Source organism: Terrapene carolina, unplaced genomic scaffold (genome assembly GCF_002925995.2).
Source record: "Terrapene carolina triunguis isolate 2854851 unplaced genomic scaffold, T_m_triunguis-2.0 Scaffold262, whole genome shotgun sequence".
NCBI lineage: Eukaryota > Metazoa > Chordata > Testudines > Emydidae > Terrapene > Terrapene triunguis.
Genome location: NW_020664613.1, coordinates 1,984,682 through 2,005,263, shown reverse-complemented (window position 1 = coordinate 2,005,263; position 20,582 = coordinate 1,984,682). Strand labels below are relative to the sequence as shown.

The following is a 20,582-nucleotide window of genomic DNA, read 5'->3' as shown; positions in this document are numbered from 1 at the left end:
TCCAATTTTCGTCCAAATACATCACAACATAAATCACAAGTAAATATTAATCATCTAGTAAATAAGAAATGCATCATTCACTATTTTCTAACACATTAAAAATGTAAAAATAAGAATAAATATCTTAATCTATGTAACTGCTTAAATAAATGCATATAGATGTAGTGTATCCTCCTAGTTAACAAAATGTACCAAGTTTAGTGTAAAAGCTATATTTAATTGCAAATCAACATGCTTTACTAATCAATGAGAATCAACCCCTTTTCTTCCCACGCCTACCCATACACATGGCAAAATGCCTGGGACTCAATTTATATCCTTTGGAAGCAAACCGGTTCAGTCTTCTAGGCCAAAGCTTTCAATTTAGAAGCACTAGATTGCTTTTGAATCCACAGTCAACTAGTTTTAACTGCTGTCTAGCTTTATACACTGTTAATTATTGTCTGAACAATAAATCCTTTGAATTTAACTTTATTTGCACCTCAAAATTGGACTCCAGATATTTTAAATAGCAATACTCTAAGTAGTGAATTCACAGGCTTTGTTTCCTTTGTTCTCTAATGTCAAACTGACTATTTTGGAAAATGTAACTTTTCTTCTCAACAAGCGATGCACACTTATATGTTGATCTTTATTGTGATGTATACATTTGGCCATTTTTCTTTCAATATTTTTCTCTTAGGCAGAAAACCTTCTACTTGATGCAGACATGAACATTAAAATTGCAGATTTTGGTTTTAGTAATGAATTTACAATTGGTAACAAACTAGACACTTTTTGTGGAAGCCCACCCTATGCTGCTCCTGAACTTTTTCAAGGAAAGAAATATGATGGCCCAGAGGTGGATGTATGGAGTCTTGGAGTTATTCTTTACACACTAGTCAGTGGCTCCTTGCCATTCGATGGTCAGAATTTAAAGGTACAGTTGAAATTTGACATCTCAATTTCAATTTGCTAACTTTTCAGCGTCAAGAATATATTTTCTTTTCTATCTAGGAACTGAGGGAGCGAGTATTACGGGGGAAGTACCGTATTCCATTCTATATGTCCACAGACTGTGAAAATCTACTGAAAAAACTATTGGTACTGAATCCAATCAAACGAGGGAGCTTAGAAGTAAGTAATTTCTTTCTGAAATTATCTTCACAGCAAGAATGAACTACTTACTCCAATAACCAGACAGGACATTGTTTTTGAAAGCGAGATCCCACTTTATTTCTGTTGTAGAGGCCTGCAGTTCCTAGGATTGTCAGGAAGCATTGCAGAGGGCAGTGCAGTTTGAATATGAGGCGAGGCCGTGGAGTCTTTTCCCTTTCTTAACTTTTGGCTGATCAAAGGACTGTCACTTTAAGAGCATTACAAAGTGCAAACTGCTTCCATTTGACTTCTTGCAAATGGTCAAACATGGAGCTAGTTCAAAAAAATGTGGAAAGCAGAATGGGGTTGTAGATGGCTGTTTTGGGGAACATTTTTTTGGTTGAGGTAAAACAAAAAGCAGTGCGAAGCAATGCCCCAAGAGTTCTTGCCATGACTTAAAATTGCCAGTCTACTGCCTGGAGGGTGGAGGCAAGATGAATACCTCTGACTATAATGGGAAATGAGTTTTCATTTGTCTGGTATCATAAACACAAATATTGAAAGCCATTACAATAGTAAACTTGATAGTTGTTAGCTAGTTTTGCTTAATCTTGGGCCTGGTCTACACTACGGGATTAATTCGGATTTAGCAGCGTTAATTCGAATTAACCCTTCACCCGTCCACACAACAGAGCCATTTAGTTCGAATTAAAGGGCGCTTTAAATCGATTTCTGTACTCCACCTCGACGAGCGGAGTAGAGCCAAAATCGATTTTGTTAATTCGAATTAGGGTTAGTGTGGCCGCCACCACCGAATTAATGTGGTTAAAATTAATGGGGTAGTGTGGCCGCACACCACCGAATTAATGTGGTTAAAAACCGAATTAATGTGCTTAGTGTGGCCGCGCACAATCGAATTTATACAACCTGTTTCCCAAATTCGAATTATCTAAATTCGGATTAATCCCGTAGTGTAGACATACCCTTGTTTCCTCTCCTAATTTCCTGGGCATTAATAATTTTATTTTTTGGTAACCAAGAAATAATCTATTTTATGAGAATTCACAGTGAATTGAGTCATGCGGTTTTGTCTGTAAAAATGTATGCCAGATTTACCAGGAGTGGGGAAATCTGGTTTTAAGCAGTTATTTAACAGTTTTGTAAGGTGCTTCAAAATGTTGCAGTTTAGTCAAGTAGTTTAATGTAAAATGCTGTTTCCTGTAACAGCATATGTTTGCTGATTGGCTCCGGAGATGATGTAGTATATTACACCAAATATTTTTTTGTGTATAGATTTAGACCACAAATCTAATTGCTGTTTTATATTGCTTTTGGAGATCTGTGGCAAAGAAAGATTTATTATTTGATAATGCCCATCCAGTATCCGAAATAAAAAGTACAACGGATGATAAAATGTTTGAGGTACAATGTGCATTAGTCACTAGTGACCTTTATTTTATCTTCGTGTGTTTGCTTTCCTAGCAGGGGATGGTGTTCCAGAGAATTCATCCTATTTAAGCCGTTTTTTCTTTCCAGTGTAGTAGTTTGAGCTTTCTGGCACAAGTATTTTTCATTTCAGAATAACTGCTGTGTTCAACAGTTGGATGGAAGTTGGGTAATGGCGTTTTCTGATTGGTTGATTGTAATAAATTACATTATATTCCTGCCTAGAGAATACATTGATAGGAGCTTAGTCACTGCAAGAAGCTGAAAGACTGACTTCAGAATGAATGGCTTCTTCCAGCCTTCCATTTATAAGTTTCTTCTTGTAAAGAGATTCAGGTCTAACACTTGAGATTAAAGATTCTTGGAAACCCTGGAGGCATAACTGGGCTCCTCAGTGTTTGAGTATGACAATCATATACTCCTATTCTTTGAAACCCATCACTGTCCCTGTAGAGTGTTGCTGATGGCAGCCATACAGGAGCCTACTTTTCTAGGGTAGAAAATGGGTTACTGCCAAATATCTGCAAAAAGGGAGTGAATAAACAGAATCTGAGGCACTCTTGAAATGAAACAACATTGGGCAAGAATCCATCCTCTAATTTGAAGATGAGCACCGTCACAAAAATGCATTTTATTAATGAGATATGAATTATTATTAGGGGTGAAAAGTTTAGCTTGAAAATAAATTGTTTATATACCTGCCTGAGTGCTGCTTCTAGTCCTCTTCAGCATGTTAACTATAGGGACAAAATCAACGTAAAATTCACATTTCCATCAGAAAATGCTGCACTTGTTACTGTTACAATTAATATATATGGTTATTGGAACTGGAAAAGATTTGAGAATATTTTTCTCTTTTTAGTTTGTGTGTTTTGACAGTATTTTGCTTAGTCAGCTTCACTCTTTTTTTTTGTTACTGGTCATTTGTTGTTTCTGAGCCATGCACTAGCATGACACTCTCATGCTGCTCTGGTAAGAGAACCGGTGGTTTTTTTTTTTCCCCCAAGAGGGTGTTTACCAGTAACAACAGCAACAAAATTGGAACTGAAGAAACAGCGCCTTAAGTAGTAGGCTTAGCCCTTGGGCTGGTATGTGTTATGTAAATATTATAAACCATACAAACAGGGAACAGGGAAACATATTTGAAAAGTAGGAAAATGTTGTTTTACAATCACAAATGTTGTTGCTGGGATATATAGGGCAGTGTTTCTCAAATGTGGCCACCAGGGGCTTTTCTTGCAGCCATAGCCTCCTGGGCTGTGATGGGGGGGAGTGGGGAGGGCAAAGTAGAACCCTCTCCCCCTCTCTGTTGCTCCTGGATGCTGGGGCCAGCAGCAAGGGTTGTGCCCTGCTCCACTCTGGAGACACCTTGGGCACAACGCTGGAGGAGCAGGCAGCCAGTGAGTTCCCCACCTTCCCAGGGGTGGTGGGGCTCAGGCTTTGGGCTTCAGCCCTGGGGTGGAGGGGCAGCAGGCTCTGGCCACATGGCTTCAGGCTCTGTCCCTGGGCTCCAGCTGTGGGGCTTCGGGTTCTGGCTGCAGGGCTTCAGGCTCTAGCCCCCCACTGCCTCCCTGTCTCCCCTGGCCCCCACTGCCTCCCCCAACCCTGCATCCAGGGCTTAATTTGTTCCCAGGCTTGCCAGGGCTGAGTAAGTCTGCAGTGAAAAGTGATACTTGTATGTTTGTTAATACCATTTTTCACAACAGACATACTAGCTAGCAATAAATAAATTACAATGATTTGGACATGTATATGTGCATATGTATTTGGTTTTCCTAAAGCTAATCAAGTATTTTAGGAAAAAGTGTGAGAGCGGCCACCAGCAAGAGTTGGTGGCTGCACTCGGAGGCCACCAAAAAAATTGTCCTGAGAACCCCTGATTTAGGGGCAGGTACAATACCAGAAACTACTTGGGACTTTTTTAAATTGACAAGATTTCAAGTTCTCTAAAAGAAATGAGAAGCAGGGAAATTGCAACAGGGCAGATTTACAGTTACGAAGAATAACAAAATGAATGTTTTTGAGACTAGCAAGTCTCAAACCAAGCCAGACCATTACTAGATAGTCCTTCCCTAAGACGTCAGGCAAAGTGCATTGCACAGCATCTAGGCAGTTGAAATATAGTTTGGGTTGATAATCAGATTTTAAAATATCCTGACCAAAGCTGTTGCTGTACAATTAGCTGACCAAAAGCCAGACTGAACTCCCTCAAAATGTAATACTGATCCTTCTGAGGCTAGAGCATCTCCATACGCTTTACTGCAAGTGGGCTCTTTTGGCTATTGAACAATAACTAGATAATACCTCTAAATTAATGTACTTAATTGACAAAATTGAATTTTAGCTTAAAAACATACTCCTCTTTAAAATATGGAGAACTAGATTAGAGAAGTTCTTGAACCATAGATCTGAATAGCAAGGAGAGGGACAAAACTAATAGCACTGCATCAAAAATGGTATTGGTCCAGTCATGTTGCTGGAAGATCTAATGGGGATGGAGGGGAGGAATGGGATGCTTCTCAGAAGGGTGGTTCCTCTTGCCAAAAATATCATTGTAGAAATAGTTTTGCATTCCTGCTCTATTTGCTGAGAATACTACTAATGAACTGAAGGATTCCAGCATCTTCTCTCTGTTGTGAACCTTGCAGTTGGATAGTAATAGTCCTAGCGACCATCATGTGATAAGACTCCTTGTAAATAATCAGAGTCAACTATCAGCTGAGTCTGTGGCCAGAAGACCGCAGCAGTTTGTGTCCATTAGCAAAAATAATTACGAAGATTATTTCTGAGGCAGACTTTTAATCATATTTCTGGTGATCTTACTGTCAGCAAAACATTAGTTGGCTAATAAGTGAACTGACATATCTGAATAGCTGTTTTTAAGATTTTGTTCTTTGTACTATTAATAGCAGTAAGACAAAAATGGGTCGTTAGTTTGGCAGCCATGTAGTAGTGCAAGACACCAGGTTACATCCTAGGAAAATTGAGCCTTTCTCTCTTAGAGGGAATCAACTGAAGTGTTTTCTGGAGGTGACATTTTTGGAGTTTGTTGGGGGAGGATAGATTGGTGGTCACGTCTCTCTTTTGGCAACCTGGTGAGCGGCATTTGTGTCGATCTCTAAAGAGGCTTTGCTACCTGTCATCATACCTGAAGGATAAGTATTGTTTCTAGCTATTCAGCAGGAGATAGGTATGTGTTTAAGGAGCAAATTTGGTGGAGTTTTGGGATTCCCTCTGAATAATTGTTCAGGAATGGCAACGTGTATCAGGAAGAAATCTCCCAAAAATATATAGATACAATCTATAATATTAAAGATGGTTGCATGGCATGGAAATAGTTAAATGCAAAGTTCTTTCTTGAGATGAACTGTGAATATGTTTTAAAGAGAGACAGTCCACAGGAAAAGATGAATGGTCATAGCCAGTGTTTATTGCCCTAGCTTGCAAAGGACAACAGTCATTTGGGAACACAGTGGCATTTCTACACAGGCTCTTAAATTATGTAAAGAAATTGTTGTTATAAAAATTGTTTTGGAATAAATTATTTGTTTTGCAGTAGCACATAGAAGTCTCAACCAAACTCAGGGTCCCGTTGTATTAGGTAATGTCCAAGCAGAGAGTGTGAGAGAGAGACAAATAGGGGAGGCAGAGACAGGGATTCAGCATCCAATCATAATGCTGATTGGCAAATGTACTGTGTTAGGATTTTGTTTTTTTTTTAATCTGATTTTTTGGAGGGGGGTGTTTTTTGTTTTTTTGTTTTTTTGGTTTTTTTTTTTTAATGCATGTTAAATATTTTAAGGGGTGAGAGAGAAAGTAAGGAGGGATGAATGAATTGGAACAAAGGAGTGCAGAAGACCAGGGCATGGAAGAAGAGATGGGGAAGCAAAGGGTATAGAAGAGTATTGAGGGCACAAGGAGTTAAGAAGAGAGTGGGAGGAGGTCAGAATAAACAGCTCATCAGAAAACAATATAATGCTCAGAGTCTAAACTGGAAACCTCAATCTGACGTCACCAGAGATACACTAGGGCAGCTCCAGCTGCACACGCTGAAGGGAGTCGTTCTTTGCTCCTGAGCAGGGTTATGGCAGCCACTGAGCCTTGTTTAGATGCTGCTGCTTGACCCTTTTTGCTTTAGACAAATATGACCTGCAAGTCAGCCTGCGTAACCTGTGTGTGTAAAGATGTACAGTAATAGAATATTCTGATGAGATAATGACAGAGCATAATAGTTTCATTTTTTCTTTGAAAAGCCTTGTAGAAAATTATAGAGATAGAAAGAACCTATTAAGCTAGCAGGGCTCCATCTCAAGTTATAAGTTGCAGATAATTGCCTAAAAATTTCCTTAAACATCTCTCCTAATAGCAATCACTGTGGTTTATTATTATGGTAACGACATAAAAGGGCAACTTACGTCCAGCTTTTCACCATGCAGATAATGGTAGCTTTTGAGCTCTGTTGTGATACAAGATCTCCTTTTATAAAGGTCCTATTCCTGGTTAGTTAATTGGCCAAGCAGTATTGTTGTCGTTCACATAAATATGTATTGGTTGATGCTGGAACTAAGAAACATCTTGTTTTCTAAACCGGCGCTTACAGGGGCTGATTCAATTCCCATTAAAATCAATGGGAGGCTTTCAATTTACTTTAAAGCCCTAATTGAATAAACAGTGTAATGCTTTAGCTGAGATTTGTTTAATTTCCTAGCAAATTATGAAGGATCGGTGGATGAATGTTGGCCATGATGAGGAAGAATTAAAGCCATATACTGAGCCAGAACCAGATTTTAATGACACCAAAAGAATAGGTAAGGATTTTCATATTATATGGAAATAGATGATAAATGTTTTATTGCAAATAAAACAATTTGATAGAAAGTGCCACAAAGGGAATTGGTTTATTACAAAAGTAAAATGTATTTGCTGTTTATTTAAAAGAGAAACTTTAACTTAGTCACGGTGCCCTTTCTAGAGCTACTTTGTGTTTGTCAGGTTAGGTATAGTTTAGTTTATTCATTTAAATAGCATAGGCACAAAGTTTTCAAGAAAGTAGTAACAATGAAAACAATGGGGCTGTAGTCTGTTCATTACTGAACAATAAATACAATGTAGATTCATTTGAATCATCAGTTATCTTCTAATTTTATGTTTTCAATTTTCAGTGTATATAAATTGCCAAGAATCTCTAGGGCACCTGTCCTGCTAAGAATAAACTATGCTTTTTATTTTTTTATTTTTAGACATAATGGTCACTATGGGTTTTTCAAGAGAGGAGATCCATGAGTCTTTAGTAAAGCAAAAGTATGATGAAGTCATGGCTACTTACCTGCTTCTAGGCAGAAAACCACCTGAAGTAAGTTTTATCTAACTTATATCTGCCAGTTTGAGTTCTAAATCTAGTTGTACTGAACATGTTATATTTGTTTTTTTTATTTTATATTCACCTTATATAAGACTTTCGGAAATTAGTTTAGCTTGGGTTGGGTGACAGTTTATTTATGCTCTGACCTTGCTTTGCAGACCTGGATTAAATGTGTTTTAACAAACAAATAAAATGTAATTGTCTCTGTTTTTCCACATTACAAGACGTTTAGCCGTTGTACGTGATTTGATGGTATTCAGGAGAGGTCCAAGAATGTAACAGCTGTGGCATTAATTATTAGGATAGAGTTCCATTGGCGGTGGTGGTGTATATGGAAAATTACACAGCACTTGGAAATTTAGCTCTATTCACTGTTGTCCGTTGTGTCCATTAAAATTATGGAATTGGAGAGAGGTGAGAAATCCACTACTCAAAGTGAAGAGACTTACTGAGGTCCTGATCCAAAACCCGTTAAGTTCCCAAGAGTCTTTCTGTAGACTTCAATGGGCTTTGGATCTGGTCCCAAGTGTTTTATGGAAATTACAGACATCAGTTAAAAAAAATCATTACCAATAAAATGGTTTTTGAAATATTCACTGGGCAAAGTGATGAATCCTGGGCAACCTGTTAATTGTAAATCAGCATCATCTATGCTTGGCTTCTCTTGGCCTCCTAAGAGCAATGTAGGATGAAAGAGGCTGAATAAAACTCTTCTGCAGTACTGCCTCAGCCACACCAAGAATTAATGGACATGAGATGACTATTCCAACTTTGAGAGGTTGGTTAATCCTACGTGATGAATACATTGGGATCTGGCTGTTTCTTAGCAGTTTCTGTTGCCACAGAGGAGTGCTATGCCAGGGAGCAGAAAGAGTTTCTAGTTACTGGGTGTGTGATTTGACTTGGAAATTTTAGGAGGGACTTAATCACAATTAATATTCCCACACAGTCTGCTGTTGTCCCTCAGTGTAGAATTCTAAGTGGCAAGTACATTGAGATGAGTACTCTGTTCTAAGGATTAAATTATTTTGGTTATCTCATTCATTGACACATGCAAGGCTAGATGGTCTGAGGTTTGAATTTGTCCCTGTGAATGTATTGTTTATAAACTACTAGCTTTTATTATGCAGAAATGGTGTGAAGTGACAGGAAAAAATGTAACATTTAAACTTCAGTGCAATAAATATTAACTGTGAAATACAACTAAAAAAACAGAAAATATAGTATTTCACGATAGCAGTAATTCTTACAAAATACTGTGTTTGGGCACACTATTTTGTTAACTAGTTTAACTGAACAAGGGTGTATTATTTATTTTATTGTATTCTTAAAGAATTATGAGCCACTTCATCCTTTCGTGAGTTAATCCTGTACTGGGACTGGAAACTCTCTCTAACTCTTGTGGAACTAGCAGAAGTCTGAAGATAACTTGAGATCTTCAGTGATCTCAATAGATCCAGCCACAGGCTGGGACCTTGCTCATGGAGGAACTTTGTTTCCACACTGCCTCCTAGCACTTCTTCTCCTCTTTGACAGCATGGCTTTGATGTACTCATCCTCCAGTGCATTCCCTCACTAGTCACTGCCCACCCCAGAACTCCTGTATGTTGGTACAGAGGAGGAATCTGACAAATCTTTCCATCTAAGAAATCTGTTAGCATTTAAATTTAGACAATCACACTGCTATTACTAAGTTTTCTTTATAGTGCTTGTTAGAGTCTGTGAAGGCAGAGGCTGGATTACCTAGGCCCAAAGAATGTGTTAAAGGCACTGAAACATCCTTAAGTCATTACTACTTGCTTTCCTGACCTAATTTCTGGACTTACTATTCCAAATTTGTTTGAAATGTTTTGAAATTGTTCAGATATTAAAAATATTATCAACGGGGGAAAAAAACCTTAAAACTAGATAATTTATTATCTTAATATTGAGGTTCTCATGGTTTTTCTTCTTTTAAATAATGCTCATCGTTCTGAGCTCTAATTGTACATTTTAAAACAAGTTCATTCATGTTTAGGCAGATGTAATTTGAGCACATTTGTAGGGGTGTTATTGATTTTCACAATTTTGAATGGGCAGGATTCGCTTAAACAATGATAACTGAAGTTATGAGTGTCTAGTCTTGAAGAAAATTAAATTTTAAAATAGGCAATTTTCTATTTTCGCCTATTTAATTTAAAAGCCTTAACGACCAAATTAAGTGCTTTATATAGGAATCCTTCACTATATAATGATATGGTAGTGTTGATAATGTTAATTTGTCTACATTTCAAAAATATTTAAAATGCTTTCTCATGCTCGTAGTTTGAAGGAAGTGAATCCCTGTCCAGTAGTAACCTGAGTCAAAGGTCTCGACCCAGTAGTGACCTCAACAACAGCTCTATGCAGTCTCCTGCTCACCTGAAAGTCCAGCGGAGTATATCGACCAATCAGAAACAACGACGGTTCAGTGATCATGGTGGGGATGACATTCAAACAAGTAAAGTAACCTACACAATTTAAATCTGAGTGTGCAGTGTTTTGTGAGCCTGGCACTCCACCTCTCTGTGCATTTCTTGTGTGCCTCATCACGCCACACCATGATGCTTCTTATCCGTACGAGCGCTTCTGTGGTAAATGTGGGCCAGCTTAATAGAATTGACCCTTTTGGGTTTGTTACTTTGGTGTAGCTATCACCTTCTAAATTCTGTATGGAATTAAATACAAGTTTTAATTTTCTATTATATTCAAAACTATACTTTTTTTTAAAAACACTATATTGCAAATTCATAGTTCGTGGGAGAGATCGTTAACTCCTGATCTGAATAAACTCCAAGACTGCAGGCTATTGTGTTTTATGCAATCTGAGACTGAAGGCCAAATTGTTGGGTTAGCCAGAGATAATCATTTTACAGAGTTATTGGGAAGCATCTTCAGGTGGTAGTAGGTATACAAAATGGAGTAAATATTCACATTTTAAAATGTTTAAAAACAAAAACAAAAACAAAACCAGGCAGTCAAATGCTAAAACTTTTTTATTGAGAAACTCTTGACCCTTTCCTCCTCCTACTTTGACTTCCACCTCTCACAATCCTGTTCCCCCCCTGTACAGGTCAGGAGTGGGGTTTTTTTCACAGAAGTAAATAATACATTGGGGCAGATCCTCAGCTAGTGCAAACTGTCGAACTCCATTGAAATAAATGGAGTTGTGTATTTTACACCAGCTGAGGATCTGCCCAGAAAGAACTGTGAGGGGAGAGCTGTGATTCTCCCAACATAAGCATAAAGTAAATAAAATAGTTTTAATTTATTCTGTGGACAAAAGCTTTACTCATGGGTTAAGGAGAGTGAGGATAGGGTAGACAGGCCATATGTCCAGTTTTAAGCGAAGCAGTCCTGCTTTTGTCCAGTTTGTCCCGTCTGACACTAATGTAAAACCAGATGTGGCGTTATCCAGTCTCACGCATGGAGGACACCATTTTGAAGAGCGTGCTGCTCTGGTCTTGCCTGTGTGTGACCCCACCCCTTTTGTCCCAGTGGGTACAGGGATCCTGCATGCAGCATGGCCTCGCACAGATGGTGATTGCAAGGTCACGCTGATGGAGATGAGGTCACACAGGCAGGAATGGGCCCATGCCATTTCCAAAAGTATTGGATTGTCCAGTATTCAGGGGATGCTTTAGTGGCCACCCTAGAGTAGGGAAAGGTTTTAAAAAATAAAAATAATTTTTTAAATAATTTGGAACAGTTTCCCTTTCATCATTTTGCCCATCCCATTTTCTTTGGTTTGTTTTTTAGCAACTTGATGGTTAAAATCGGTTAAAATTAGAACTAAAATATAAGTAGAAACTTATAAACCAATACTAACATGAAACAGGAAGTACTGAACGTATACTACATATCTTCAAACTTGTAATGAAGAGACAGGTGGTTCAAATTTATTTAAAGATAACAATGTATGTAACGATCACATTTTACAGGTAGCATATACACCAGCCATGCAGTCTTACAGTCATTCCAAAGCTTTTTTTCCCACATGTAGAGAATCATACTTCAGAGTATATTGACTGAGGGAGAAGCAATGATTGTTTTTAGATAGTATAATTTTGTTTTTATTTGACAGTTGGTCCATCAATTCCTCCTGCTGTATCATACACAAAAAGGGCTCAGGCAAATAGTGTGGAAAGTGAACAGAAAGAGGAATGGGACAAAGATGTGTCGCGTAAACTTAGCAGCACTACAGTTGGATCCAAAGGAGAAATGGCAGCAAGTCCACTTGTAGGTCCAGAAAGAAAGAAAGCGCCTGCAATTCCAAGTGTGAGTGTTTTTAAATCAGCTGGGGCAATATCTGCTGTATACTTGGCATCTTATATAAGCATTAGCCTTATATTAGTTAGTGAATATTCTGTTAACGGTGTATTTTGGTAGCTTATTCCTGTGTACCAATAAGAAGCTATGCTGTATATGCTTTTTAAAAACAAAATAAATTATCTTCTAAGTTTTATATCTGTTCTTATCAGTTTAATATCTGATATGTCCTTTATTTGAGGACTGTATATTAAATTGATTTTTGAAACAGGGATGGAATAGGAGCTTGCTCTCGTCCTGATATTGTGTTGTCTCCAGAAACGGTGCATCTCCTTTTGGGGAGAATAAAAAAAAAAAAAGCTTCCAGACAGCTGTTGGACTAGTTATTGGAAGCATTTTTTCTTATACTTTAATATTTTAACCTAAAAATGTTGGCAGGCTTGTGCAGTATCATATGTCTTCGGGGCATACAGTCAAAATTTTTTGCTTGTTACCTTTACAGGAATTTATTATACTTCATTTAAAAGCATGAACTCATAATAAGAAAATTACTTGTAGTACAAAAGTCTCAGATTTTGTAATACGACTCAAACCTGTGCTATCTTTTTCAAGAGATGACAAAAACTGGTTAAGTATCAAGATAGTAGTGCTTGTACAGTGCAGTCAGGGGAAAAGTATCCATGTGATAGACTGTAAGAATTTGCTTTTTCCATTGGGATTTAGTACACTGTGACCTCCATGTTGGATTCCAAGGATGGAATCCATGCCGCTGCTAAAGAAATTCTCTCTTCAGACAAAATCAACTTTTAAATCTGCTAAATTATAAGGATTCCTTCCTCTCACAGACTGTGTCTGCAATACGTCACACAGCTGCTTTTAAGCCTTCATTTTGTTTAAAAATCTCTCCCTGGGGGGACCCAAAGTGGTGGCTGTGTGGAACATGTACTGGAACTTTTTGTCCTGTGAGATTAGATTTCATTGGATTGTAAATCTTCCATGCTTTCCCAAAACTGTGTCTCCCAAAAACTGATTATGCTGATGTGTGTTGTAGGCTGATATGTCAAAAACATTTCTTTGCTTACGGTGAACTAATTAAATGAAGTATCTTAGTGGTAGAGTGAGAAATTGATTTACTTGCTAATAAGCACTACAGTGATTGCTCATTGTAAATCTGTTACTATTTTAGAGCACTTGTGAAAGAGGTTTCATGATGAGCAAGACTAAGATGTAGTGGCATCTGATATTACAGCTGTAGTTAAGGTTGAACAACCATTTCCTTTATAAATTCCCTCTTTCTGTATAACTTGTTGGTAAAAAAAAAATAATTTTTAACTGTAATTTGCCAAAGAGGGATGGGGTGAAAAAAATTCACCCATTTCTAAATCATTTTAAGGCTAACATGGTGGTGGGAAAGACTAGATTTGTTAGAAAATGTTTTATTGTCCCTAACACACATTGATTCCTATTATGTAACAGTTTAGTTTAAAACCAAATGTTACAGTTGGTTAATCTATATTATAAAATAACATTAGATGAGGAAACCATAAAGTTTACTCAGTAGTTCTTTGCAGTTTTTGTTCTATGGTGTGAGGGGGGATAAAGGAGACAGATGTACTGTATTCAAAACAGCGTAACTTCAGTTTCTTTCAAGAGCAGCTTCAGCTTACTTTTAAAAGAGCATCAAAAACCGCAGTGGATTGACTTGAAAATTCAAACTCCTGTACAACAATCCATACTTCAGGATTGTCTGGGTCTAAAGACCCCCTTGTTTGTAATTTTAAAAAAAAGCACACTTCAAATGTATCATTAAAAGAGTAAAAAATACATAAGCCTGAAAGCATTTTTAAAAGAATAAGCAAAACCTTTGAAACTTTCAAGAGAGAAGAACCTGCCCTCTTCTTGGCTGTAAAGAACTATGCAGGCAATGGCACTGTACACATAAATATGCCTGTTTTTGTGTCTTTAACATATTGACACATAAGCATAACAGTCTTACTTGGAGATTTTTAAGAGCAGGTTGGACAAACACCTGTCATGTATGGTCTAGATCAGTGGTTCCCAAACTGGGGTTCGTGAACCCCTGGGGGTTCACGAAACGTTACAGGGGGTTCTCGGGAAAAAATTCCCTAATGGCGGACAGAGCTGTCCTTAGGGACCCTGGGCAGCACGGGACCAGCAGCCCGGAGCCCCTGGACTTCCAAGAGCTAAGCAGATCAAAGCAAGCACATCTATTACACTGAGGAGATTTAAACTTCAAGGCTCCTTATAAGAAATGGAAAGGGAGGTGGATATTTTTTGCCGTTTTTGAAATTAAATAGGCAGCTAGTATTGTTTTTAAAATTATTATGAAGAACAAGTTTAAGCTTCGTGGTAACGTGTATTGTTTGCTTGAACTGCTCAAGACCTGAATGCTTGTATACGAGGAACTCTTTGAGTTGGCTTCTTAGATACCTTCATGCTGTTTCACATCTGATACTTCTTGATGAAACATAGGAGCCTTGTCTTATAACAAGCTTATTCAAAGTGATACAAGCTATGAAAGTGAGATCTTGGAAGAGTTCTGCCATTTTCATAATGTAATAAAAATACTGTAATGATAAATAATAATTAATAATAAATAGTGTCTAATAAGCATGTCATAAAAACAAATTTTATATTTCCAAGATCACTGCTTTTATAATTTATACTCAGGTAAAGGAGAAAATCCCTGGAAATATTCCTTTTTAGGAGGGGGTTCGCGAGACTTGACATTTTGGTGAAAGGGGTTCACAGGTTGTTAAAGTTTGGGAACCACTGGTCTAGATAATACTTAATCCTGCCTTGAGTGCAGGGGACTGGGCTAGAAGACCTCTCAAGGTCCCTTCCAGTCCTACGATTCTACTATACACAATATTTAAAATTCATAGCAGCTATCCCAAATTTCCCATTGTGTACGAGAGATTTTTGTAATTTTAGAATGAATGCAAGTATGGATCCAAATGTTCGTGTGCCTTGTCCTTGCTGAAGTAACTGTCTGTCTTATGACCACAGCCTATTCCACACGCTTTCTTGCATTTACATAGATTGTGGAGTATTTTAATCGGCCATGCTGAAATATAATGATCTGTATTAGTGTAGTATATTTTCCAAAACACTTTATAAGATGTACTGCATGTTTACAAACTTCATTCTGTCTTACAGTACACTAATTATTTTAACATGTAATTATGAATTAATGTCAACCTGTCAACTACACAAACATTTTGAAAAATCAAAATTGAATTAATCCCATCTAAAAATTGAGAATTTTACTTTAAATTTTTATACTATAATTAGCTGTCAGAAACATTTTAAAAATAGGTTTTAGGTAGGGGAGCACATTTAACTAGCAAAAAAAAAATCAATGAGAATGTTTTTCTTACTATTAATATTACACATATTTATTTGGCACTCGTCACTATGGTAGCTAAGGACAAAATCCTCCTTAGTTCTTGTTAATACCTGACTTTAGCTGAATACTGACATTGAATACTGCAGTGCAGATTGAAAGATTTTTGTCATTATCAACAAAGGACAACAAATTGTAGGATTGAAGCTCTGAGGGCAATTAAATCTACACAGGGAAGCCCTTAAACTTGCATGGAGTCCTGTTGACTTCAGTGTGACTTCTGTGTGGGTGTCCCCGTCGCACTGGATGATCAAGGCCTATAGGACTTCTTTATTGTGTGCAGGAATTGGATGTTAATAAAGCAAGTTTTCTCCTTAACTACACTTTTCCTTGCTTTTATTCAGTGAATTCCAATGGAGCCTACACAGCATGGTGATGGGAGCATTAGAAATGGATAGATGATCGAATAAGTACTTTGTGTCAACAGGTTTAATTAAGTTGTTCTGTACATTTAATGTCTTCTCTCACACAGTCTAGAACAGTGGTTTTCAATTTGTGGTCCACAGACCCTGGGGGTCCGTAGACTGTCTGCGAAAGATTGTTGTTACCATAGAGCAGTGGTTTTCAACTTGTGATCCGTGGACCTGTGGGGGTCCACAGACCAAGATTTCCGAAGGGAACCACACCACCATTCGAAATCTTTTAGGGATCTGCGAATGAAAAAAGGTTGAAAACCACTGGTCTGGAATTTAGATGCCACACTTTTAAATCAAATATATTCTTATATGCTGATTTGTGTTTTTCTGGATAACTTCATTTAAATTGTGTATATATTAATTAACTGTTTCTGTCTTCACTCATTTTTATTCTCCTTCTAGAACAACATATTTCCTGTTGGTGGAATGACCAGAAGGAACACGTATGTTTGTGAGCGCTCTTCAGATCGCTATTCTGCAATACAGAATGGGAAAGATAACAGGTACTCAGTTGACTTAGCCAAAAATCTAAGAGTTTGTGCTGAGTTATGACACAGGAGTTAAAACAAACATTTAGCCAATATGCTTATGAAAGATGCTGTGGTGTGGAGCAAGTTAAACTTTACACATGTTTGTTTTATCTTGCTGAAAAGTTTGTGCCTGAATATTTGTCATAGATAGACAAATTATGACAAAATTAGACAAATATTGTGATTCTGCCTTTAACCATCTCCATGCAATAATATTGTCAGGAGTTGCCTCCATCACTGTACAAAGAGTACAAGAGAAAGACAGAAGAGTTTGCAATCTAAATAGACAAAACAATTCAGACATAAAATATTCTGGATGATCCAGAGGATGGTTCTTTCTTACAGTATAGCTAAGATTTTTGTGGTTTTTTTTTTTAAGTTCCCTAATAACTACTGAATAAGATGTAACTATTTAATTGGCATAAAAGAGCTTTGTGAGTCTTGCTTATCTCATTTGTCCCAAATATTTCTGTAATTGACTCTGCCCTTTTACTGTATTTGGTAGTTGGGGTGATTACTGTGTATTAAATATTTTTTATTTTTTTAACAAAACATCTTGCACATTAATGGACACAGACCATTAAAATTACTTTTGGCTTAAAAAATATTCACAAAATAGGAGTTGTAATTTGCAATGTCTGACTTAAGTGCAAAGTATATCTATAAAATTTATATCAAGATTTGTTTGAAGGAGCATACGAATTCTTCTGTATTTTTAAAGCACTAACCTACATGCATATGAGTGCTGTACTTAAATGTAAAATCGTAAAGTTGAAAAGGATGGAAAAGCCCCATCAAAGTAAAGCCAGTAAACTACTATGTTTCCATTATCCACTCTTATGGTATCAATAGTGTTGGAAGTTTCATATCGATCAATTTTACTGCACAGGTAGTATTTTTCTCTGAATTCCCGAAGGATGGGGTTGTTAATTTGCATATATAAAGGACCATGTAACACATGAAAGGGGGGGAAGTGATTTTTTAAAATATTTTTTATGACACTTAGAACATTCTAACACTACTATATAATTAACACAGCAGCACAGAAGGATGAGTTAGAAATATGTTTTTGAACTCTTGGGGTATAATAGTGTAACCAGTTGATCCACATTTCCATCTGAATCTATAGAGGACTAGACATCCATTATTTCCATGGTAAGAATTCTATTTTGGTTACTGATGGGCTTCCTTGCTGCATATTAGAACTGAGGTGATAGTTAAAGATAGGGTAAAATAGTTTTAAGTTTAAAATATCTAATAGATCATAATTTTCTGATTGCACAAAATACTGATGTTTTCTTTTAAATAGATTTAACTATATATAGTAGTGTATAGGCAACTTATTATTTTTTACAATTTATTATTCTTAATTGCCCATGATTTTGAAGAGATACTGGATTTACTTTGGTCTCTTTGATCCATTTTTGACCTCCTCAAAGTTAATATCCCAGACTCCCCCTCCCAATGTATATCCCTTAATGCCAGAGCTCTTCTACAAGAGTCACTGCAGGACCCAGGTACTAGTTCGCTGATCCTCAAAGTCGCAGAAAATGCTACCAGAAATGCTGCCCTGAACAAGGCTGCCTCTTGTTCAAATTGACGTATGGGCTCTAAGATCTGCACCAGATCCCTAAGAGTATTAACAGTGATGGAACAATGTGTATCCTCCCTACGACCAGTGCTTTGAGACCACCCTGCTAGAAACCTCCAACTAAAAACCAAAAGGATCTTGGTAACTATTCAGCATATTGACAAACGTAAGGGCCGACAGATGGGTGGAAATGGTTGATGATGTCACTTGCCCAGTTGCTAACAGCACCGTATACTGCCGCACCTGTTCCTCCATACTGGGCCATATTGGTGACAGGCCCTCCCTGCTCCTGAAATTGCACAAAATTTATAGAACTTCTCTCATAGCTATGGTCACACCTGTCCCTGCCAGCTGCATTGCTCTCATGTCCTGCCGTCTGTTCGTTCAAATATCCTGGATCTGGGTGACCCATTATCTTGTAAGCCTTGTAGTGCTGTAGTACTTGTAAGCCTTGTAGTGCTGCAGAAACAATTTCAGAAGTAACTGCTCAGACTATTTGAATCAATTCTCTCTTGGCTTCCCCATCTCCAAATGCATCAGGTTTGCCACTGGGAGTGTTTGCTTCCCCAGGATCCACGTTACTTCCCTGTACAGGGAATCCATTTGGTAGGCAGACCACCCTGGGTGACTTATTATTTTTTACAGTTTATTATTAATTTTCTGTGATTTTCTTTTTAAGAGAAGGCTGGATTTTTGTCATGTGCTTGGTTTCTTCTGAAACTGAATTTTGAAACTAGCTGAACAAGATTTTTTTCCTTTCACCTTTCATGTGTTTGTTTTTTGGCTTTTCTACAACACCTTATTATAACAATTTCTATCTGGTGTAATTTAGCTTTGGGACTATTGTTTCTACTGCATTTTTGATGGATTTCATTCATGCTTTGGTGAAGCTAAACATTTTACGTTAAGGGTCTAAAAATTCTTGGACACACAGTAGTTGTTCAGTTTTGACAACTTGAATTTGGTTTACAAAATTCATAACACTGTAGTTCTCCGTCCAGAGACACCCCTGAGCCTAAATTTTTGGGGGAACATTATAATTTACATTAGGTGCACATATGTAGGAGAGTATCAGAGGGGTAGCCGTGTTAGTCTGGATCTGTAAAAGCAGCAAAGAGTCCTGTGGCACTTTATAGACTAACAGACGTTTTGGAGCATGAGCTTTCGTGGGTGAATACATGCATCCGACGAAGTGGGTATTCACCCACGAAAGCTCATGCTCCAAAACATCTGTTAGTCTATAAGGTGCCATAGGACTCTTTGCCATGTGTAGGAGAGTTTTATCTGACTCCTGGTGCTCTTCAGTGTGGCTGGCAGACTATTCAGTGAAGTCCTGCTGCTGCTTCAGTCTGCTTAGTATACAGAAGGCACTAAAGCACTAGCACAGATTCCCATGCATAAATATGTCATGAAGGGGCATGTTTAATTGAAATGCTATGAATGATGTATGGAAGAGAAGTAAAGGAAACTATTTCTCTAATTTAAAAAAAAAAAAAGAATGGTGTGGTGCCCCAGCTGTCCTAAGGGCAAAACCACCACTGTGTCTGTTCTAGAAAGTTCGGGAAAGAATGTTCTCTTGTTGAATGTACAGTGTCGTCATTTTAAGTACTGTGGCCTCATGGGACAGGACACGGGTTCTTGTGGGGGTCATGTGAAAACTTTGAAACCCTGTCTGCGATATTAGACTCCTTCTGTCTGAGAAATATCTCCCCCGGCTTGCTTTTGTAGCTGTTAGAGCTTTTTTCAGTTTCATAGCTCATTTGAAAATTCTTATATTCAATTTTTTTTTTCTTAAGTTGTAAAATTTTCCTACCGGGACTTCATCTCATGGAGTCTATGTAGCACAGCAGCCAGGAGTTCTGATGCTGTGGTATTTTTCAAGTAATAGAATGCCTCTTAAAACTACAGTGCTTTCTGCCTTATTGTCGTATGCTTTACATAGTGAAAATGGGCTCTTCTAAAGAACTAATGTATAACTTTGTGGTGGTTAAGGGTTACAGTAAAGCATTGTATAGCAAAAAGGTTGAAGTAATTTGTAGGGTGCTCAGACAGCATTGTGATAGTTGCCTTAGAAATACCCAAGTATTCAAAAATTCAAATCCAAAATATGGTAAACGTCATAAGACTACTTATGTCTTGCAATTTTCATTTCTTCTTTCAGGTAGATTTAACTTTTTAATTTTTTATGTAACAAAGCTAACTAGTTGATATTTGGAAAATTTAATTAGAAGTAGTCAAAAATGTTTCTTCTTACTGTAGAAATTTTTGATTTTTAGTGGAAATTTGAATACCAACAAATTTTGGCCAAATACAGAAACATTTCAATTTTGAAATGCTGTCACATTACCTCACTGAAGTTGTAATATGAGTGCCTTAAATTCCCCTTCTCCTCTACAAACCAGGCTCCTTGGTCTAACTATATCACCATCAAGGCAATATTTAGGTG

General features: G+C 37.4%; 1 protein-coding gene and 1 pseudogene across 4 annotated transcripts in view; both read left to right on the top strand.

The window, feature by feature from the left end:
* Positions 1 to 20,582, top strand: part of MARK1 (microtubule affinity regulating kinase 1) — a 110,573-nt gene that overhangs the window by 76,113 nt on the left and 13,878 nt on the right. For 3 of the 4 annotated variants that reach the window (XM_024219283.2, XM_024219282.2, XM_024219281.2), the window contains exons 8-14: positions 683 to 919; positions 997 to 1,116; positions 7,232 to 7,331; positions 7,764 to 7,876; positions 10,190 to 10,343; positions 11,988 to 12,181; positions 16,418 to 16,518. In XM_024219283.2, the coding sequence (XP_024075051.1) occupies positions 683 to 919; positions 997 to 1,116; positions 7,232 to 7,331; positions 7,764 to 7,876; positions 10,190 to 10,343; positions 11,988 to 12,181; positions 16,418 to 16,518 (1,019 nt within the window). Of the gene's footprint in view, positions 1 to 682; positions 920 to 996; positions 1,117 to 7,231; positions 7,332 to 7,763; positions 7,877 to 10,189; positions 10,365 to 11,987; positions 12,182 to 16,417; positions 16,519 to 20,582 lie in introns of all 4 variants that reach the window. The other variant, XM_024219279.2, reaches the window with a different exon arrangement.
* On the top strand, positions 12,352 to 12,506 carry LOC112120260 (annotated as a pseudogene).